The following is a 22,874-nucleotide window of genomic DNA, read 5'->3' as shown; positions in this document are numbered from 1 at the left end:
ACATATCAAGCGCTGCTTCTGTGCATCCCAGAGTGTTCTTCCTGGAATCAGCACTTTGTGGAAACCCTCCAAGCTGTTGCTTCCTCAAAGTTATTTGTAAAAAGGCACATCCACACCACTGATGTTGGTAACACAAGACACGCACATGTCTGGTGGATCCTGAATGCAGTCCAGATGCCGCTGCTGGCAGGCCCACACCTCTACAAATACAGAAAGGAGTTCAGAAATAAGGCAGTTCAGTCAAAACACACTCTACACAAACAGGGACGATTGTGAATTGTTTTTTTTTCATTTTAGTTATGTTTTCAGGTTGTCAGTCAAAACAGCTGCTTTGAGTTAACAATCCTCAGTGGGTTCAGTTGTTTGGTACTCAGATTAAATGCTAACAAACATTCAACATTTAGCTGTATAGTAATTGGATAGTTCACTAAGAAAGCTTTCTGTTTACCTGGTGTCTTGAAGAGGCTCACTCCACTTTCTTTCAGACCAGCAGGACCTTTCGGCTCCTCGATCGCCCCCTGGATGAGCTGGAAGGTTTCCTGTGGTCCTAGAGTCACCCTCCGCACGTGGTGCTTCTGCTGACCCCTGGAGTCACCCGACAAAGACTTCAAGGCTTCCCCTTTAGCGACACAAAACATCCAGCACCCTAGAGAGGGTGTAGAGCTGTTATACTGTTCCACGACCAGGAAGGAAACCGAACTGTTGTTCCTGGATCTGAGGTTCGACTTTCGGACGGACTCTCTTCTCCAGTACTGTGGCGTAGACTTTCCCAGGGAGGCTGAGGAGTGTGATTCCCCGGTAGTTGGAACACAACTAAATCAAAAACAGATCTTCAAAAATGTTATCAATGTACTGTGAAAAGTAAGAGATTGGACTCCGGTATTCATAAACTTTGGCGTCACCTTGATAGGCAGGGTGCCCTGGTAGCACAGGTGTAAACCTGTTATGATGCACGTTTAAAAAAACACAAAAAAATCAAGTTAATTAAAAAAATAACAATTATTTTTTCCTGAATCTCATAATTTTTATCATCTGAAAGCTCAAAATCTGAATCTCTCTCAACTATCTGGTATAGAATCCTCTCTGCTTCACTTTTTCATCCAAAAATCATGTGCAGCCATTAAATACATTAAAATGGTCCCGGTGTCCTCTACAGTGGACATTCATTAAATGCCTGCTGTTTTAAAACCGAAAACATGAAACTTTTTTCAGATCTAAAAATATTGTTCCTAACATTTTTATGACCAAGAATATATATAATTATCATGGTAAAAAAAGGAATAAATACAGAATATTTGACTTGACTTTCACCTTACCATAAAAATAGGTAAATGGTATGGCAGACATCTTTGTAGTGGTAAAACTTAAAGTTCCCAGCATTCAAACTCATCACATGAAACATCAATGGAAAGCCCAGGATGTCCTCTACAGAGTAGAATAGGATTTGGAAAGGTATCTTTTAATTCCTTAGAAATATACAGGTAAACAAAATGTCCATTATAGAATACATAAATGACTGGGCCGGGTCTCAGGAGGATATGTTACCCTTAGGAAACATAATCAGGAAACACAGCATTAATTTTCATTGTTATGCCGACGATACGCAGTTGTATTTATCTATGAAACCTGACCAGAATGACGATGTAGAGAAACTGAACGCCTACATCAGTGACATCAAGACCTGGATGAAAATTAATGACCTCCTCCTGAACCCAGAAAAAACTGAGGTCATTATACTAGGTCCTAAAAACCTCAGAGATGCTCTGTCTGCTCAGATAGTCTCCCTGGATGGCATAAGTATAGCCCCCAATTCCACAGTTAGAAACCTTGGGGTTTTATTTCACCAGGATTTATCATTTAAGGCTCACATATCTCAGGCGTGTAGAACTGCCTTTTTTCACCTGCGGAATATTGCTATGATGCTGAAAAACTCATCCATGCATTTGTTACGTCGAGGCTGGATTACTGTAACTCCTTGTTAGCAGCGTGTCCTAAGAGTTCCTTAAGAAGTCTCCAGCTTGTTCAGAACGCAGCAGCTAGATTGTTAGCAGGAACTAGCAGAAGAGATCACATCACTCCTGTGTTAGTTTCACTCCACTGGATCCCAGTTGATTCCAGAATCAAGTTCAAGATCCTCCTGTTAACCTATAAGGCCTTACATGGAATGGCCCCGTCCTATATTAAGGACCTCATAGTCCCTTACCATCCAATGAGAACACTTCACTCACTAACAGCAGGACTGCTTGTGGTTCCTAAATCAGTAAAAGTACGGTTGGAGGTAGAGCGTTTAGTCACCAAGCCCCTGTCTTTTGGAATAAACTCCCAGCTCATGGAAGAGAGGCCGACTCAGTTTCTACATTCAAAGCTAGACTGAAAACATTCCTCTGTGGACAGGCTTATTGTCAGACTAGTTAGTATTCAGAGATTATTTAACTTAATGTTAATGTGTTTAAATTAAACTTAATAATAACTATTTGTTTTAAAAGGCTGCTAGAAGTTGAAGCTGGGGTAACTATGGTGCTCTGGGGTTCTGTCCTCTTTTCTCATCTACTTCTACCCTTCCTCTCTTCTCTATTCTTGAGAATAGAGAAGAGAGTCCTATGAGTTCGACATCATTCATCATTTAGTTCTCCATGTCTCTGTTTGGTGCAGTGATTCATGTATTGTCCCTCTTTCCCTCTCCCCTCCTGGGGAGTGGGAGTGCTTCCAGACTCCAGTTGGCTCATCCATGCTCCAGTTCCTGACCGAGTACCTCGCCTCTGCTCCTGCTCCTACACCTGGCTGTGGATCCTGTCTCCGGCTCGACTCGCGCCTTTGACTGTCCCCCCCAACCACAGCTGGATGAAGCTCGTCTGCTGGACTTTATATATGTAGTTGTAGAGTTAGATAAGTTAATTCTTCTCTAAGAGTTCTAGTAAATCACCTGTCCGTCCTGGGGGAGGATCCCTCCTCCATGTGTGCACCCCTGAGGTTTCTTCGTTTTTTCCTGATCCAGTTTTTTTGTTTTTTAGGAGTTTTTCCTTACCGTGAAGGGGGGTCTAAGGGCAGGGATGCCAGTATAGCTTAGTCAGTTTGTTAGTTCATTTTAGTATTTTCCTATTGAACTCTTTGTATTTGTGATCCTTTTGATTTCATGTTTTACTTCGAAGCCCATCGAGACGACTGTTGTTGTGATTTTGGGCTATACAAATAAAATTGAATTGAATTGAATTGGTTTTCCAGCGTCCTCACTTGCGAACCATGGAATCATTATTTTCGATTCTCTGGCAGCTGAGGTTCGATAAAGTTAGAAAGATGTTCACAGATTCAGACTTCAATAACTCCTCTGATCAACGTTCAAATGTGTCAGCAAATATCTCAATCCTTTTGTATTAACAAAGAGAGTGAACCACAAGTGCATTTCTGAAGAAAAAATATCGGTTTTTTTGCCTTTTAATCAGAATTGTCCGCTTAAAGCTGTGAATGCAGACATGCTGCGAGCCGGCATCAGTCTTTATTTTGTTCTGGACACCACTGGAAACACAAATCCATATGATGGTTTCTCAGATCGCAGCAGCATTTCCGCCTTCAGCGATCATCGGAGCTTCGCGCTCCGCTATGCGAAGGCAGCTGGCGGTCCGCAGAACAAAGCTTGTCCGGGGTGCGTCAGGAGGAGGACCGCAGAAGGCGGACATGCTGCTATGTAGTCCCGAGAAGCTGTGGAAACTCATCAGAAGTTCATAACCATCACAAAGCCGTTTTCTCTGCCGCTAACACAGTCTGCTCCTGGTGTGTATGTGTCTGTCAGCGGCCGGACACACGGAGAAAGCAGTGACGTCATCGCCCCGCCTCCCCTCTGCTAATGCTTTTCAGCAGGCTGCAGCCAGGTGTAGTTGGAATATTGAGACAAGTTTCCCAGGGTGGATGTGAAAATGCAAATGCAATCTCCTCTTTGCATTTTCGTTTCAATTATGACACAGAATAAACGGTTTTAAGTATAAAATGAAAAAGCATTTGGAAATATTGCTTTTTAATTTTAATTTTGAGTCATTTGATGCAGCTTCATTTTGAAAATGAAAAAGCATTTCTATTCCATTCCATCTATTCCATAAAGCATTTCTAATCCATTTTAATTGTCAAATTAGACATTTCTAAATGAATTATGGTACACATTTACCAGAGACTTTTTTGAAAATAAAATGTCAAATACCATTTTCATTATCATTTTAATTAAGTGACAGAAAAAGCAGTGTTGAGGACGGAAATGAAAAAGCATTTCTGGTTTTGACTTTTAATTTTAATTATGCTACAGAATCCCTTCCATACAAAAAACACCCACACACACAGTCTCACTCTTCGTTTATGTGGATGCCCAACCCCAGATGGACGACATTTCAGGGATGCTGAACAAATTGTGATTACCCACCTGAAAGGGCATAATCGAAAGATTCTTTAACAACCTCAATATTAGAATTTATATTTCATCTGGTCCAATTCTTCTACCCCCATGCTCTGTGTACACAGCATGGAGCTCTACATTCTCTAATCCTAACCCCAAACCCTTAGTTTTATTCAAACAGTCGAATTTCCCTGGTCTGCACCAGTTCTGAGTCAGCTGCTAGGCCAGTAATATGGTTGGTTCCGTGCTGCTGCAGTGGGTGGACAGGGTGCTGTCCTAGGAGCCGGTGGACGTTGCTCCCACTTGGTTCCCCTGCTGGAGCAGCAGGCAGTTTGTGTTTTTGCTGCTTCACCCCGTTCTGAGACAAGTGTTTCAGAGCAGAGACTCATCAGTCAGGCGCCCCCTCTGCCAGAACTCAATGGAGGAACATTTATTTTGTCTGGGAAACTGCACTGAATTATAGACAACAGTTTTATCTTGGAAAGGACCTTGAGTCTCTATTTAGGGCACACATTTGGAGAATCACATCTCCAACCAATCCTTTGATGAAGTGCGATGTCACCAAAGACATTACAAATGTAAACGTTTATTTAAGCTCCAACAGCAGCCTTTAGCACATCTGAATGTGCAACGGCTGACCTGCTTCAGACAACCAGGCACCATCTGAACATTTAGTTAGCCCTTGTGCTATCTTAGATGACCCCCCCCCCCTTCCATTGAGGTGTTCTCCCTACCATGACAAAGGTGGATAAAGGTGGAAAGATTTCATGTAATCCATGGACACCAGTGAAGATCACAAATCATTGAAGAAAAAAAAGTTCAGAGCACTGTCTAGTGGGTCTAGATGACCCAACTCCCAACGTTAAAGTGCCTAGGATAGAACAAGGGTTACAGTAAAGTTTTAAGTCTCACATCTTTGCATTTTTGAGCGATGTCTCAAATCACTTCATAGAAAAAACACTTCATAGACAAAACATCTGGGTATTTTTGTTTATTTTATATTTTTTGAATTCGACTACACATGCAGGCTTTCATTTAAAAAGGCTAACGTTTCTGTTTTCTAGTTTTAGAACACACTCGGCCTTACTAGAGGTCATTTCTAGACTGCTTAAAGTACAAAACATAAGAATCCTTTGCAGGGTTTAATTATAAACCATACAGTCTTTGGTGAGAACAGGGTAAAGGAAATAAAGCATACATAAAAAACACAAAGGAAAACAAATAGGCAAAACTTTATTTCAATAGTTAAATGAACAAATCTGAAAAGAGGTTTTAACAGAATTAATTATATTTAATGCTGGAGTTGCATATTTTTTTATTGTTTCTTTTGCAGCTTTCTCTTCCTTTTAATGAGAAATTACCCTTTGCTGACTTTGACATCATAATTCAAATTTATTTTCATTGCAACATGTTTCCTAGTCACAGGGAATATCCTAAGTTTCTGTAACCCGAGTAAAAAAATCTGAATGAACCTTTTTCTTCAAAGCAATTAAATTGTAAAAATAAACGTTCCCTTTTTAAAAACACAAAGTTTCACACTACTGGAGGCAGTTATGAGGAAAAACAGCAAAAATTAGCACACAATGACAGTAACAATAACTAAAATATTTCTTAGTTCATTGGAGCTCCTGGGTAATTAAACACTTGAAGCTTTCAAAAGTTCAAATGAAGTCAAAAAAAGATTTGTACATGTTGCAGTCTCATGTGCTCAAAGATTTGACAAACTAAGGCTACGTTCACACTGCAGGCTGAAACGACCCAACTCCATTTTTTTGCCCCTATGCGACCTGTATCTGATCTTTTCATGACAGTCTGAACGACACAGATCCCATCTTTTCAAATGCGACCCAAGCCAGTTGGGTATGTGGTCCTGAATCCGATACGTATCCCATTTTTTCAAATGCGACCTCCGTCTGAACGGCCAGGCCACATGAATCCGACCCGTACGTCATCGATACGCTACAAACGTCATCATTCTGCGTTGAAGTAGGCGGGAACGAGAACATAAACATCAACCATGGCGGACGATGCTGCTGAGACCAGTCAGTGGAAGGGAAGCCATGCATGTCACATCCAGACAGCTGCACAGTCGCTTTTTATGTTCCTCCTTTCTCCTGGGTGATGGAGACATTGGCAACACAAGAAGAGTTTACGCACCCGTTTTCCAGAAGAAAAAGAGGACAATCCTAAGCAACCAACATAACCTAACTAGTGCAAATGAAAAAAAGGAAACAGAGGTTTGCTCCAAGAACAAGTTTTCAATAAAGTGTATACTGGGAGGACCTTGGGTTAGCTTGGTAGCTCCAGGTGTGTTACAAATGATTCTAAGAAAACAAAGCGTCCAATGAGAATACAGCTCCCACAGCTGTAGTAACTGAAGAAAATCTGAATGTGTTCGACTTCTGGTTTTCTTAGCCTGGCATTCATTTTGTTGGGTAATAGTGCAAAGGCTTTCAGATACAATCAAGAGAAAACTCGAGAAAACTCAGGCACTCTTCAGTCTCAACTAGAGAACATCTGCAGACCACCTTAAAGAAAGACTGACGTTAAAGAGACAATAGAAGGTCGGTTTACCAGGAAAATTGGTTGTCTCAACCGTCTGACACTTTTCAAGAAGAGTTTGGGAATGGAACATCCACCGTGTTTTGTGCTAGAGTCGAGTAAAAGGTCCCACATGAAGCGGGGCTCTGAGTTTGGGAGAGGAGCAGGAGTTGGTGGTGAAGAGTGCAGACGGGGAGGAAGAGTATGGTGAAGAGGAAGCGGGTGAGGAATCACTGCCGCAGTTCAGGAGGAAGACACTGGAAATGGCTACATCCACAATACCTTGACAGAGCTCCGGATAAAGCTTCCTGGAGGAATGAAAAACACAACCTGATATTTATTCAGACCCACCCCTGTCATACAAACATGCATTTAATCAAACTCAGTACAACATAAACCAATGCTGAAACTCAAACCCACTGCAGAACATGTGACCATCTGTTTGGAAGCTTAGTTGAAAAAAGAGAAAAACTAAAGCTGGTAATGTTACGGTGCATGATACTGACTGTGCACAGGCTGGAGCTCCGTTTATCTCGATGAGCCAAACTCTGAAGCTGTCATCCACCATGAAGTCAAAGCCGAAGAGCTGGAAGCTCTGGTAGGACAGGTGTTTGGTGCTGATTGCAGGTTCGATACATGTCAGACAGCTCCTTGAAAACACAATTTTTCTCTGAACATTGATGGTCTCAAACATGAGTAGCAGACTCAGCCTTTGCAGAGATGGCAGCAAAATCTGTGATTCAAAAACAGCGCTTGGCAACAACCAGGTTTAAAATGACAGCAGGATATTATCAAAGGGTCTATATCCCGCTTTTCTTCAGTCTTTCAGAGTACTATCTCCATGTCTATGATTATGTGCCTCATGTCAGAATGCTGTTCATCGTCTTCATTTCCGCTTTCAATACTGTCATCCCCCAGCAGCTCATCCACAAGCTGGACCAGCTAGGACTCAACACCTCCCCGTGCAACTGGCTGCTGGACTTTCTGACAGGGAGACCACAGGCAGTCCGTGTCGGCAACAACACCTCCAGCACCATCACAATTAACACAGGGGTCCCCCAAGAATGTGTGCTGAGCTCCCTTCTCTCCACTCTGCTGACTCACGACTGCACCCCAACATCGAGCTCCAACCTCTTCATCAAGTTTGCGGATGACACAACAGTGGTGGGTCTCATCAACAACAACGATGAGACCCCCTGCAGGAGTGAGGTGAGCAGGCTGCTCTGTGGTGCAAAGACAATAATCTCCACCTGAATGTGGAGAAGACAAAGGAGACGGTGGTGGACTTCAGGAGAACTCACAGCCAGCACGCTCCACTGATCACCAATGGTACTGCTGTGGAAAGGGTGAGCGACCTTCTACAGGGGCGCCATCGAGAGCTTCCTGACCAGCTGCATCACCGTGTGGTACGGAGCCTGCACCGCGTCCTGCCGGAAGACTCTGCAGCACATTGTGAAAACGGCTGAGAAGATCATCGGTGTCCCTCTCACTGGCCTCTCGGAAATTTATCACCCCCGCCTCACCTGCAAAGCCATCAGGATTGCAGGGGACCCCTCCCACCCATCCCAGACACACTTCAACCTGCTGCCATCAGGGAGGAGGCTGCAAAGTCTGCAGGCCAAAACCAGCAGACTAAAAGACAGTTTCCTCCATCAGGCGATAAGCAAACTCAACTCCCTCCCTGGCCTCCCCCCTCCACTCCCTGCTACAAACTTACACTGAAACACTTTCAAACCAGTTCCGAACATAATCTTCACCAAAGACTGCCATCACAGACTCATCTACTTACTTATTGACTTTGATAATCATAGACCTTTGAAAGTTATTTTTGGTAACTTTTCTTACCCGGAAGCAAGACGCCTCTATCTCTGAGGCACCGCCTTTCGCTCCTTGTCCATTTCATGACGTCGACCTAGAGGGTTTGGCAGCGTGTCTGCGTTTCGCCCAAAACCAACATCAATTCTTTTTCAAAGATGGATGTGCATATTGTGCATGTGCCTTAAGTAGCCCGGGCGTTCATTCCAAAAATTTGGCTGGTGGCCTAGCATTTATTAGAGATAGGGCTTTCCTCCATGATACAGAGAACGGTGATGGCCAAGTGATGAGGACACCTGATTCTGGTCATTTGGATGGGTTAGCCAATACTTTTGGTAATATACAGTATGTGACAACAGATTAACAGAAAGTTAACCTGAAACCATCCATCACTGCAAAGCCAGTATAACTCAGTTCTATGTTTAGAATATTATTTCCATTGATTGGAAGTAATTAAGTTTTAAATATCACGGTTTTTGACATAATCAAGCGTGACATAATAAACAGTGGAGGCCAGGCCGCTGGTGTTACTACAGTCTCTTTTTGACAGTGGCACTGACGTGCAAATTACCAGAACAAACTGCACGAGGCAAAAACATTTGAAATACAACGAAAATCAAAAAACCAAAACAAATATTTAAACAACTGCATTACATTTTAGAAAAAACAAAATTCAAGAAACCAAAACATAAAAAAAAAGTTTTCAAAAAAATTAATTTTTCAGAAAAATAAAATTAAAAGTATAGAAATCAACACAATAAGAAATCAGAAAAGGAAGGTACTGTGGGACTTCGCTGATTGGATGATGTTTGTCCATCATTTCAATCGAATGCTATTTGACAGGAAGCAATACTGGATATCATCATCCAATCAGCGATGTCCCACAGTACCTACCTTTTGTGGTTCCTCTGTGTTTTTCTTTTTTAAACATTTCATTTTGTTTTCTTGAAATTCACCCCCCCCCCCCCGATGTTTTTTTTATTTTGTCTTTTTGGTTTTTAAGTTTTAGTCTCTGAAATTTTGTTTTGTTTTCTAAAATGTTAATGCTGTTTTTGTTTTTTTGCTTCTTTAAGTTTTGAGATCTTTTGTTTTTGCGTCAGGTGATTTGTTTATGCTATTTGCACCTCAGGGCCACCGTACTTTTTACTGACCCACAATCTAAGAGCAGAAAGCAATGTCAATGATATTTGTTTAAATACATTACATTAGTCAAAGCAGAGCAAATAATCTTAAATATGAAACATTTGATCTTGTTTGCAATTTTTGTCATAGTTTCAATAATAAATATTAAGAACATACGCTTTCAGTCTGATAGTACATACTATAGTATGTATAGGATATCTTCCCCGTGTTAAACAAAGGCCATGGAGTTCCTATCCAGCAGTAAAGCTCTGGCTCTGAAGTCCCAGCAGATATTGTTGGAATGAGGCCACTGGTTATGGTCTGGTCCTTCTGGACAAACTGGAGAACACAGCAGTTCCTAGAAGCCACTGTCTACTCTGGGAGCACACTCTGAAATACTTTCTGTGTGAATAGAGACTGAAATGAACACAGTTCTTATATATTATATATGTTTGCGGTTCTCATATGCATTTGAATGTTCTGTAGGTTGTGCTTTTAACCGCCTGCAGCTAGTTCATAACCAGCTTTAGCATTTATGGCCCTTAATTGCTCAATGTTCCATTAGAGCAGATGGAGAAAAACACCCATCACTTCATTTCATAGCTATAATGTTACCCTACCCTCATTTCATACATTTTCTGTTCTATAGCTGCTTTTGGAGTTACCATTGAGATAAACCATGTACAAAACTCCAATGAAACAGTTTTTTGATGAGATGTACCTACTTTATAATGTGTTTCATCTGTGGTAGGATGCTGCTCTCCAAGCTGACGTTGTGAATGTTCAGCAGGTACAGTCTGAACTCATCAAAGAACATTTCGTTCCCCTCCTCGTATCGTCCGTAGTTCTGGGAGTGCTCCATCTGAATGCAGTGGTTGGTTAGGTGGCTGGTCATGTCCTGAAGGTCCGAGCTGTTGTATGGTTCTGACGAGGTGCGCAGCACACCCTCTCGGTATAAATAGATATTATACTGATGGTCTACAAGCACCCAACTCCTATCAATGGGATAACACACAATTTCAAGCCATATTCTGTATGGATTTGCACTTTAAACAGAAGACCAACCTGATGTCAAACTTCCGATGACCTGGCTCCAGCAGTAGCGGTCTTTCTAGGTACTTCTGAATAACGTGAACTTGTCCTTGATTGTCGATGTACTCCAGCAACTGATTGGCATCATGAGATATCAAAATACCAGCACCTGTTGCAATGACAGCATATAGGTCTCAATATGTACTGAACTCTGACATAATTGGGCAAAATATGTGTTCACCTTTAGCCCCAGCAGAAGATTTAGCAATCCACACGGTGCCTTCCCCATTTTCTTTTTTTGCATGGTATGAGGCCAAGAAAACTTCTCGCTCATCGGTTTTAGGATTGCTCTTCAAATGACTGATGCCATTAGCAGCTGGAGCGACAGGAGTGTTGAGGTTTGTGGGATAGATGATGTAGGACTCTGGAAACCAGCTACTGGAGTCAGACAGCTCTGGGCTGGTTTTGATCAGCCTAATGGCACAAGAGAGAGAACAGAGGTGAGATCAGCTCAGCACTTCCATGGGTGACACAAATACACACCTGACCAAAGACACACACCTGACCAAAGAGGCCTTTCTGCAGAGCTTGTCAGCCCCTCTGTAGTAATTTACCAGCTGCACCAGTCCTGGCTCGTGCCCTGATGAGTCAGAGTAGGGAGACTGTAAAAGCACTAATATCTGCACATTGAGAATGAACACAACCCAAACATCCATCCTGTACCGAGGCGTCCAAAGGGTAGCCGGTTCCGTTCACCGAGCATCAGGTTGAATCTGGGGTTGTCTCTTTTCAGCCGTTTCCAGTGTCCGGTTGACAGAAGGATTTTAGCGACCTCTGCATAAACGCTGCTGATGTCGTCGCGGGAAACAAATGTGTAGATTGCAGCATTCATAGTGACACACCGAACGGGCCACTATTGACTTCACAGTGACGTCACGTCTGTGTCAAAACGAGTCGGACCGATGTTCCGATCATGAGCCGGTCATTCAGAACCCCCCACTTTCCGGTTCGCTCAAAAGATTCAACCTGTTTCTGTCAGATGAGCTGAAAAACACGCATTTTAGAAGTTTCCACAGGCTTCTCCAGACAAGCTGCTCCCACCGCCAGTTGTTGGTCCCGCCCGGGGTAGTTACGTCCCGAAGCCGCTAGAGCTAGCTGCTAACGGTCCGCCACCGATAACTGTGAAACGGGCCCATGAACATAGAACAATACATCCGGTATCGAACCATAAAGGCACAGACAACCTACTACGAGGGCAAATCCTTCAATAAATCAGCCACACCGACCGTACACCCGACGCGATGGCTTTATTTTACAATGCTCTCTGCAGCGTCTCATTCACCGTCCTCCGCACAAGCCAACACTGCGCACCGGCATTGTGGGTATTGTAGTTTATTCTCTCATCTATGCAGTTTAAAAAAAAAACTTTAAATAGCCTGCAGCAGTGCATGAATAATAATAAAATTACAACAATAATAATATAGTGAAAGTCTAGTTCTTTACATTAGTTTTTTTCAACAAAATGACTACATTTCCCCAAAACAATGGCTGTGTGACTTAGACCGAGTCATAACCATTGCTTGCGTATTGCGACCATTAGGTGGCGATGTAGATCAGAAAAACTCCTACATAGCTTCTCTCCTTGTCCTCTGAGGTCTGCTAGACATTTATCTTCAAATAATTATCAATAATGGAAAGAAAAAACCCACAACACTGGGGGCTTTACACACGGGGTCACGCGCCGTTTAAGGGTAACGTGCATATGCTCGACGTACCGGAACCAAAACACAAAGAGACCGGAAGTCGAGTTCAGGAAGCAAATGAAGACGCAAGTGGCGGGAATGAGCCAAACAGAAAATTAAAGCCTGATCTTCTATTTGAGCCTGTTTCTCCGTAACGTCGTCAGGATTAATAGCAGGTAAGTTTTCTTCATCAATAAAATATGTTGAGTTTTTATGACATATTCTAAATGTGTAAAAACGTTCTTACATTTGCTAAAGGTGGTAGAGTAGCCCAATTTTTAATCAGTTCTATTAATTACCAATAAAAAAGTTAAAAGTACAAAAAATAATTCGAATTATTTTTTGAATTATTAATTGAATTCGAAAATGTTTAATGGGTTTAATAAGAGTGATGTTCAGAGTAACAGTGTAAACTTAACATCTGAATTATTGTTCAAACTTTAGAAAATCTGTCAGAACACATAAATAAATTGTAGTTCTGGTAGAACTGGAAAATCAAACAAGTAAAATTGACATTCCTTTTCTTTAACTTCTTTTTTTATTTGATTAATTATGGACTTCATGCAATATGCAGACAAGTGTGGCTCTCCCTGTGCTGGGGGGGGGGGGGGGGGGGTGGGTGTTTCAAAGCAGGGGGGTATTCCAGAAAGTAGGTTATGCTAGCTCTCACGGTAAGTTTGAGGCTAAGGAAGTTGATAACCTCAGCTTTCAGTTCCAGAAATGGAGGTATGTTTCAGGGTAGGTCAAGTTGCCATGGCAACTCATGCTCTGAACATAACCTGGTCGGGAGCAGGTTTAGTTGAAGCTTAGTTTGTTTTCAGAGAGGTGAAGCAGCATGGCGTGTCCATTTGAAGATGATTTAGTGGATGAAGAAGCTCAGATAATACTTTATCCACCATGAGAGGGTGATAAGACCACGTATGGATGTTAAAGGAAAACTTTTTACTTTGATCTAACTTAATTATTTGCTTCAGTTAAGATAAATCATTTTTTTGTAAGTCGGTTTAAAAATTACACGTAGTTTTCAGACGGTTATTTTACTTTCATTCAAAGTAATTCAATTAAGAAGGTGTACCTTTGGTGCTGCTGTTAGAGCGGCACCGCAAAGGATTGTGGGATATCATTCCCTTTGCCTGTCTGGACGGATTTGGGTTTAAGTGTGGGTTTTTTACAAAATGTGTTTAGTTGTTTAGCTGTTTTACTGTGTTTTGCCATGCTTCGCCGAGTTATTTTGCCGTACTGAGCTTACGTCTCTGCACCATGAGTGAGAGTGAAGGAGAGGATGGTTAGTTTATATAGCACCCCTACAGATTGGAATTGTAATGATGATCAAGGTAAATTCTTTAACGATTTTTTGCACTCCGTGCATTATTCCCCCCGTCTTTTTTATTGTTATAAAAATGAGTACATCTGCCGGCTCAAACTTAGACATTTGAGAGTTCAAGAAATATAATTAATTAAGATGGAAAAAAATATTAATTGAATTGGAGTAATATGACATTTAGTTAGATAAATACGTAAATTTGAGTTGTATAAACAATTATTGAGTTTTATAGACGTAAGAAATTAGGTTGAATAAATTTAACTCAATTTTTGTGACCAATAGAAGTAATTCATTTAAGTTGGCAAAATTGGATAAGTTATATATGTATGTGCGTCACAAGGAAAATGGAAATAAGATCAGAAACTCGTGCGGTTACTTTGTCTGCTCTTTTGCTCCAAGCAGAAACTCTTTTTTTTGATGATGCAGCCGTGTTATTTTTTTGATGGACGTGTAATCTTCATACGCAGTCATTAAAATCTTTATGTACCTGCCGTGCACGCCCATTAACCCAGGGTTACCAAGTCGGGCGTAATTACGCCAACTCATATCCGGTCTTTTGGAACCGACATACCCAGAGTGAGCAAGTTCAGGCGGATTTCAGCCAGAGTTCAGGCTTAAAGTCAGGCTAGTTTAAACATGCTTCCTGGAATACCCCCCAGGTCATGCTAGCTCCCACGGTGAGTTTGAGGCGAAGGAAGTGTATAACCTCAGCTTTCTGTTCCAAAAACAGAGGTATGTTTCAGGGTATGTCAAGTCACTATAGCAACTCATGCTCTGAGTATTACTTCTTTGATGGACGTATAATCTTCATCCGCTGTCATTAAAATCTCAGACTCCGTCTCACTGAAGTATAGCTCTCTCTTTTTTTTCTCCACGCGTTTCCCTGGTGACTTTTGAAGGAATTTATTTTTTGTGGTTCTCATTTCTCCTAGGCTTTTATCTTATCTTTATTTCATTGAAGGTTTCCTTCAGGTTTACTGTGTGTGGTTCCTTTGAAATTTCAAAGGGGCTTCCTGAACATTGCATATGTAAAGAGGTTGTGATGCTGCAGCTCCAATCTCAACCCCCTGCAGGAGAAAACGGTCTTTGATCTTCTGAGGCCATTTGGTTGTAGGTCTGACTTGGATCATAAATCAATCATCTCTGAGACTGATTTCCATCCCTGGGAATCGCCACAGGCATCTGCTCCCGTGTGGGGAACAAAGGTGTATTGGCTACTGTATGTTAAGAAGATCCGGCCACATGGGGGGGCCACCTAGGGAGCCATTTGGTTGCGGGACCATGTCAGTCTGGGAGGTGACTTCAGACGCGGGAAACGGATGCTGACTCCTAATATGGACTGACAGAAGTAGGCAGGCTCCCTGCCAGCCAATTTGAGCGTCCAGAGGAGGAGTCTGGACGCCATGCTGTGTTACGAAGGAGGAGGCTGAAACCGAGATGTTAAAACAGCTGGACGGAGGAACTTTCGCTGTTCCCAACAGGCTGACACGTTAAGACGTTTGTAATTCGGCGCTGTGTAAGCTCTGAAACTTTGGGAACCCAGATGATCTGTTTTATTTTGTTTTACTCTGTTTTTAGAAATATTGTTAGGGAATAAATTTGTTAAACTTAATCCGGTCGAATCCCGTGGTTTTCTCCTTCTCGACTTTATTGAACATGCAACAAGGAAAGTAATCTCAAAGCGACAGATTATATTTCCAACACTCTGAAAATTGGCGATCCATTGAGAATGTCTTTATGTACTTGCTGTGCACGTACATTAACCCAGGGTTACCAAGTGGAGCGTAATGACGCCAACTCATATCCGGTCTTTTGGAACCGACATACCCAGAGTAAGCAAGTTCAGGCGGATTTCAGCCAGAGTTCAGGGTTAAAGTCAGGGGAGTTTAAACATGCTTCCTGGAATACCCCCTAGTCCCCAGCCGGGATAAAATACAGCAGGGGTCTCAAACTCGCGGCCCCCAAGAGGATATTTTGCGGCCCCCGCATCAATATGAAAGTCTAATGTGAATGCGGCCCGCCAGTCTGTGTGAATGAAACCTTTTCAGTGTTTGCGGAGCTGACAACCAACCAATCACCGTGGGGTAAATGACTCTTGGGGGGGGGGGACATTTACCGGGCTTGAAAGCAGGAAAACATTTAAGACAAGAAACCTGACAGCCCCAAAGGGCCCCTCCCCGGACCACATTAAGGAGTTCTTTCCTTTCCTTATTAGAACGTATTTATTCGCTCGTAATTTTCTAGATCCATGCAGCGGTTGCTGAACTTGTTTCTGGCTCGCATGGACCCGGAAGAGGGTTATGGTTACGGTTAGGCGCGCGGCGACGTTCAACGCAACCAAACGGGTCTCTCCGCTCCCACAGGAGAGTCGGGTCGCTGCGCAGAAAAATGTCCCACACGTACATGCGTGACACCTAACGGGGCTCTAAAATTAAACAAGTGCTAGAAGACAACACGATTTAGTCTTAGACACACTGAAAATACGTCTGACGTGTGAAAATGCAACGGTAGAGGTGTTTGAGATGAAACAGCGCCGCGCCTGTATGTTGGGGAGACCAGGCGCGCGCGGGGGGGGGGGGGGGGGGGGGGTGAAGGCGAATCTGCGGTGAGACTGAAGGAGGACAGGAAGTTGGAGTTGTCCTTAACATTCAATTCAGGGCTCGACATAGCCATTTGTCCGCTGGCCCGGTCCTGTTTTTCGAGCAGTGCGGACCACAAGACTTTACTTTTCACTTGTCCGCTCGGGCCACTAAAATATCTAACGGTTTATATATTCTTCACCTTTTTCAATAAAGTAAATTTTGCGAAAACGTGTAGATTTACCTCGTCTTCATAATTTAGTTTTTCTGCTAGTCCTGTGTTCAGACAAGGGTTTCTATGGGAAACCTTTGATCACTTCTCCTTCTCTCCCGCCTGCGCGCGCGCGGCTTTCACTGCCGAGCACCACGCGGCACGCGCTCACTACTTTTTTTTTTCAAACTTTATTGAATGTAACAATTCAATACAAAACAATGTTAAACAGCAACAACGAAGGCACAAGCCAGTGGGTTATTATTACATTTGATTATAAATCCGACACCGTCACTGAAGAGAGACTGAAGCATGTCAGAGATGTGGAAGACATGGCAGGAATAGAAAGGAATATGTTAGATGGAGTAATGGGTATAATTAGTAGTATGGACAGCAAGATATTTAATGAATGCATTGAAGATGAAACTGTATCCACTAAGCTTTAAGCTGAATGTCAAAGAATCAAAGGCAACTCCAAATACCTGAATCTCAGACTCAAATGCAGTAGAATGTTAAACTACTTAATTTAGTTTTTCTTTACAACACTCTAAGTAGTAAGTATTTCTAGTTAGCTGAATGATCTCAGTTAGACCTGCACAATATGAGGAAAACTCGCGATATGCGATATCAGAGATTAAAATTGCGATAACGATATAATTTGCGGTATATAAACAAACAGGAAAATAACCAAATAACCATTCCCAGTTTAAAAATTATACTCCAAATGACCCACGTTGACATAGGTTACAAACATCTAACATAACAGGGCTCCATCTGATTGGCCAACAATGTGAAGGCGTCCATCCGATTGGTCAAATGCATTAAGGGATTTATTTGATTCGTTAAATGGTTCAAGCTGCCATTAGATTGTTTTAACACATTTAAGGTTTATGATTTATTGCGATATTTGCCGTTAGAAGCACCATGAAAACTTCTGAACTAGTGTTACCTACTACACTTCAAAACATCTGAAACAGACTAGAGCAGATTTAAGTTTGATATGGTCTATTTTCAGTCATTGAAAAGTGTAGAAATAAGTGATGTCACCAGAATGCACCATATTAAAAGTTTCCGGGGGGGCATGCCCCCGGACCCTCCTAAAGTTGCAAGCACCTGCGGAGCGGCGGGTCCCGCTATGCGCGGTGTCGGGCCAGTAAGTTTCAGGCAGGGCCAGTAAGTTTCAAAAACTACTGGCCCTGTGGGCCAGTGCAAATTTCTGGGCTATGTCAACCCCTGCAATTTAGTTTTAATATGCCTCTCCCCCTCAGTATGATCTGTGTTATGTCTTTTATATTGATTTTAATGTTTTGTAATGTATGTAGCCTTATTTCAATCAATAGGTATTTTAAATGATTTTAATTGATCACTCAACTACAAAAACCGTCAGGACACTTTTTCCCACAATGCATTGTTTTGTAGTCAATTGGCGGCTTGCAGTCAGTACAGTATTACATTTCCAGCTGCGTTCGCTCAGGTGGAGGCCTTGCTGCTCCCGCCCCTTTCTCCTGATATTTTTGTGATGATTGACAGGTGATGTTGGAGCGAAAGCAAAAACATCCGTCTCACACCAGGTGATCAGTGCAGCGTTTCGTCCACCTGGGTGATCTCAAACACGCTTATAGTGCATCTTGGCTGTACATATTTAGTGTCACCAACATGAATGTTCATCCGTTTTTTATAAAAATATAGGATTGTCTGACCGGCTGCTCTACAGTAACTTGTGACCAGGGTTTAAATGTGCAAAAAGTCATAAGATAGAAAATCCAAAAATGGTTACTAAATTTTGCTTCTCCTTTACTGATTTGTGGTTTAAAGAGTAAACTTAAAAAAAAAAAAAAAACAGACTCAGAATTGGGAGCACATCCTCTCTGACGTCTCCACCTTCAATTTCAATAAGTCCAGTCCACTTAATGAAAATCATCTTCATCCACACTGAGGGTCTCAGCTGTTTGGGAGGAAGTGCTGCCAAGTGTCCATCAGTAAGAAGAAGACAAGAGAAACCGTGTTCAGAAGAACCATTGATGGATTTACAGAACTGTAGAATTTAAGTCTTCTTTAGTGTTCAATAGTTAGAATTCAACAGTGTTACTGAACTGTGTTAATAAGCACGTTTAAATGAGAAAACAGCAGATATAGAAGAATAAATGAACAGAAATTTATTTCTGATTTATTTTATTATTGATTTTTTTTATTTACGTATTTTATTTAAATTAGAGTTTTATAAGTAAATTTTGTGCAGAAAACAGTTAATAATAGAGTATAGTAATAGTATAGTACATGTTCCATACAAATTTATTGGCTCTCAGACACTCACTACTTGAGTGTGTGTGTTGAAGTTGCGGCCCTCCCTCAGCTAGACCCTGCCTTAAGTGGCCCCCAGGTGAATTGAGTTTGAGACCCCTGAAATACAGGGTTGTGTCAGGAAGGACGTCCGGCGTTCAAATGTCTGCCCAACCTCCTGTGTGAATCAGTGGAAGCTGATTGGCTGGGTGACCCCTGGAGGGATGTGCTGAAATGTAAACCTAACTAAATTTATTATATCACTACATGCCTCTATTTTATGTGTCAATGTACATATATAATCATTTATCTGTTTGAGAATAAAATATTTTTGAATAGGCCTGCACAATATGCCGCAAATTTATCGTTATCGCAACATCAAGCTGTGCAATATGCATACCGCAAAAGATGTCAAAAATGGCAATAAATGGTTACCTTAAATGTGCTAAAACAAACTAAGAATAAGTCCCTTTATGCATTTAACCAATCAGAAGGATCCGTTTACGTTGTTGACCAATCAGATGAGCCCTTTTATGTTTGATGTTTGCCTCCTACATCGACAAGGGTCATTTGGAGTATAATTTTTAAACTGTTGCAGTGAAATGGGATTGATGTTTTTGGTTGTTTGCCATTTGTTTATATACCGCAAATTATATCGTTATCGCAATATTAATCACCAATATCGCATATCGTGAGTTTTCCTCATATCGTGCAGCCCTATTTTTGAATATTTTGATCACATCTGAAACAATACCTTTTATGATTTGAAGTTTTATTTCTCAGTTCTCGGACAAGATGCCACGCAGGCATAGAGCAGCTGCACCTCTCAACTCTACCTGAAAAGAATCTATCTGATCAGAACCGGATTACAGAAACTATGTAAAGCTATCAAATAAATGAACTCAGTATGGGTGGAGCAAGCAATATATAAAGCTCTACTTGACTTTAGTTATCATGTCTGTAGTGAGTTTGATAAATCTGTGTAAATTCTTTATTGGTTTGACTACAATACTTGAAATAAATCAATAAATAAAATTAAAAAAAGCAAAAATAAATCAAGTTGTCTTTTATCAAAGAAAAATAATCGAGACAAATACAGAATGTAACTCAAACAACCTAAAAAACCTTTGCATAAAAACTGCTAAGAGGCAGTTTAGGAAAGTTGAGAGGTGTAGTTTGGAGAATCCAAAAAAACAAGAATATTAAGACATTACATTTTGTGATCGGCTGAAAGGAAAAAAATGAAAGGTTGTCACAATAAACTGAAGATGATTTTATTAAATTGTTACTCAACAAGTTGGATGTTCCAGAAACGGTTAGGTAAGCGCTTAACTTGGTGTGTGTTTGTTCAGCTGTAGTGTGTACTGTAGTTTTTACTGATATGTATTTTTAATTACTTTTCCTCTCTCCTTCACCTTACCGGCATAGGCCAGGCATGAGCAGCGCACACCTGGACGAATGGCAGAGGAGGTCCTTTGACATTTCATCTGGCAGCTGTGCGCCTGAACAGAAGGCAGATGCCTACCGAGCCTACCTCCTATCCATTCAGTATGCATGGGCAAACTCGCAGCTCTCCCGGGCCAGCGTGGCCAGCCTGCTCAGGACCTACTCTGAGAGGTATGCTGCAGTCCTGGACTCAGATGACCCCCGCACTGGGCTTAACAACTATGCAGAGACCACGCTCCACTTAGTCCGGAATCAGAAGAACCACAGTGACAAATGGGAGTCTTCCCTCAGCATGGACAGTGTGCTGCAGCTGCCTTCTGTGCAGCAGATGAACGCAAAAAGAGCTGCAGTGAACTTCCCAGTCACGCCAGCAGATGTCAACAGAACTGTGGGACAAGAAATCAAAACTGTCCATCCTTCTAGGCCCCGTACTGAAGACAAGCCAGAGGTGCCGTGGTCCAAAACCATGACACCACAGAAGCCTTATTTAAGCGTTAACTCTGCCAGTAACCTTACTGTTAGCTTTCCTGAAAGGCCCAGAACATCTGGCAGTTCAAATGCATACTTTCAACCTCCAGTTCGACCTCAGTCTTCTTCAGCTTTCCCACAGGGAAACCCTGGAACCGAAGGCCCACAGAATTATCAGTCTTCCTTCTTTCCTACCTCCAACCCAACTAAAAGGAAGAATTTTTACAAGCACGATCAATGTGACAATGTCAGAGGTCAACAGGGAGACGAAGGAGGCCCCAGCCTGCGACTAGGAAGCAACTTCAAAACGGCGCGTGAGCAATTTATTGTTGATCAACAGAAAAAATGTTCTCAGCAGTCGCGGGGAGCCCAGGCCTTTGGGATGACTGCAACTGTGAAGAAATCTCTGGGCGCCAACAGGCCTCGGGGCACATTCTCAAAATTTGTGTCACCCATCCCACGACAGGAGGATGAAGACAATGCGGCAAGTCAAAGTTCCACACAGGAACCTCCAATCCTGGACGAGCGTCTGAAAAACTTTGAGCCAAAGATAATTGAGCTGATCATGAGTGAGATCATGGACCACGGGCCTCCCATTGGCTGGGATGACATCGCGGGGCTGGAGTTTGCCAAGAACACCATCAAGGAGATAGTGGTCTGGCCAATGCTCCGACCTGATATCTTTACTGGTCTCAGAGGGCCCCCCAAAGGTATCCTGTTGTTCGGGCCCCCAGGAACTGGAAAAACTCTTATTGGAAAATGCATTGCTTGTCAGTCAGGCGCCACTTTCTTTAGCATCAGCGCTTCGTCCCTTACATCCAAGTGGGTGGGTGAAGGAGAAAAAATGGTGCGAGCCCTATTTGCCATTGCTGGCTGTCACCAACCTGCCGTCATCTTCATCGATGAAATCGACTCCCTGTTGTCCCAGCGTACAGACGGGGAGCACGACTCTTCGCGCAGGATCAAGACAGAGTTCTTGGTTCAACTGGACGGTGCAGCCACTGCATCAGAGGACCGCATCCTGGTGGTGGGGGCCACTAACCGGCCCCAGGAGATTGATGAGGCCGCTCGCAGACGTTTGGCCAAGCGGCTCTATATCCCCCTTCCTGAAGCAGCAGCCCGACGGCAGATAGTGTTCAACCTCATGGCCCAAGAGAAAAGCCAGTTGAGAGAGCCGGAGCTGGAAAGCGTGGTGAGGGCCACAGAGGGCTTCTCCGGCGCTGACATGACGCAGCTCTGCAGGGAGGCAGCTTTGGGACCAATTCGCAGCATCCAGCTTAGTGACATCGCCACCATCACTGCAGATCAGGTGCGGCCGATTCTATTCAGTGACTTCCAGGAGGCTCTGAAGACTGTTCGACCCAGTGTCTCTGCCAAAGACCTGGAGCTCTATGAGGAGTGGAATCAGACTTTTGGATGTGGACGCTAAACCAAACTTTTATTTTGGTGTGTGTGTGGGGGGGGTTCGCTGCTGCTCAGTGTTTGTAGTGCAACCATTAATGATGCTGCATTCCTCTTTAATGGACACCTGAATCCAAATGTTTCAGTTAAACTCTATCAAAAGAACTTTGAAAAGGTTTTTAACACTTTCAAACTCTGAATTAACCCCGTTATCATTATTCACTTCATTTGAATAGTTTTGTCTATTTCTCATTTTCTAGAAATCTGTAAAAGCATTTCTGTTATGCTGTAAAATATATATTAAAGTGTAACTCTTTGAAATGTGGTGTCTCAGATCTGAATATGCTCACATTGCATGCAGTACATGTTCCTGCAGCCCTTTCCAAAAGGATCCTGGTGCTGGATGACAACTCCCCAGCCTCAACACTGACAAAATCCTGGGTCCTGTGTTGAGAAATCCTTTTTTTTCCCTGGCGGGGGGAACCAGGCCCTCCGCAACGGCGGCCATGTCCCTTGGGTGCTGGCTTCCTGGGAC

The 22,874-nt window shown here is 42.5% G+C and overlaps 2 protein-coding genes across 2 annotated transcripts; one reads left to right on the top strand and one right to left on the bottom strand.

The window, feature by feature from the left end:
• Positions 1 to 5,354: 5,354 nt before the first annotated feature.
• ttl (tubulin tyrosine ligase) lies at positions 5,355 to 12,534 on the bottom strand. The gene is made up of 7 exons (XM_004084801.4): positions 11,612 to 12,534; positions 11,450 to 11,528; positions 11,130 to 11,362; positions 10,922 to 11,057; positions 10,582 to 10,851; positions 7,426 to 7,569; positions 5,355 to 7,227 (listed from the first exon to the last, which is right to left on the bottom strand). Exons 1-7 carry the CDS (start codon positions 11,778 to 11,780, stop codon positions 7,029 to 7,031), a joined length of 1,230 nt encoding a protein of 409 aa, XP_004084849.1. The 5' UTR covers positions 11,781 to 12,534; the 3' UTR covers positions 5,355 to 7,028.
• Positions 12,535 to 12,632: 98 nt separating this feature from the next.
• fignl1 (fidgetin-like 1) lies at positions 12,633 to 22,660 on the top strand. Its single transcript, XM_004084800.4, has 2 exons — positions 12,633 to 12,806; positions 20,453 to 22,660. The coding sequence occupies exon 2, from the start codon at positions 20,460 to 20,462 to the stop codon at positions 22,365 to 22,367; it is 1,908 nt and encodes a 635-aa protein (XP_004084848.1). The 5' UTR covers positions 12,633 to 12,806; positions 20,453 to 20,459; the 3' UTR covers positions 22,368 to 22,660.
• The last annotated feature ends 214 nt before the right edge of the window (positions 22,661 to 22,874 follow it).

This window comes from Oryzias latipes, chromosome 15 (genome assembly GCF_053564925.1).
Source record: "Oryzias latipes strain Hd-rR chromosome 15, Olatipes_Hd-rR_3.1".
NCBI classification, from domain to species: Eukaryota; Metazoa; Chordata; class Actinopteri; order Beloniformes; family Adrianichthyidae; genus Oryzias; species Oryzias latipes.
This window is presented reverse-complemented; position numbering and strand designations above follow the sequence as displayed.

Coding starts and splice junctions, on each gene's coding strand:
- ttl (XM_004084801.4), bottom strand. CDS start 11,780: ATGAATGCTGCAATCTACACATTTGTTTCCCGCGACGACATCAGCAGC. Junction 11,363..11,449: donor AGAAAGGCCTCTTTGGTCAG/GTGTGTGTCTTT, acceptor TTGTGCCATTAG/GCTGATCAAAACCAGCCCAG. Junction 10,852..10,921: donor CATCGGAAGTTTGACATCAG/GTTGGTCTTCTG, acceptor TCCCATTGATAG/GAGTTGGGTGCTTGTAGACC.
- fignl1 (XM_004084800.4), top strand. CDS start 20,460: ATGAGCAGCGCACACCTGGACGAATGGCAGAGGAGGTCCTTTGACATT.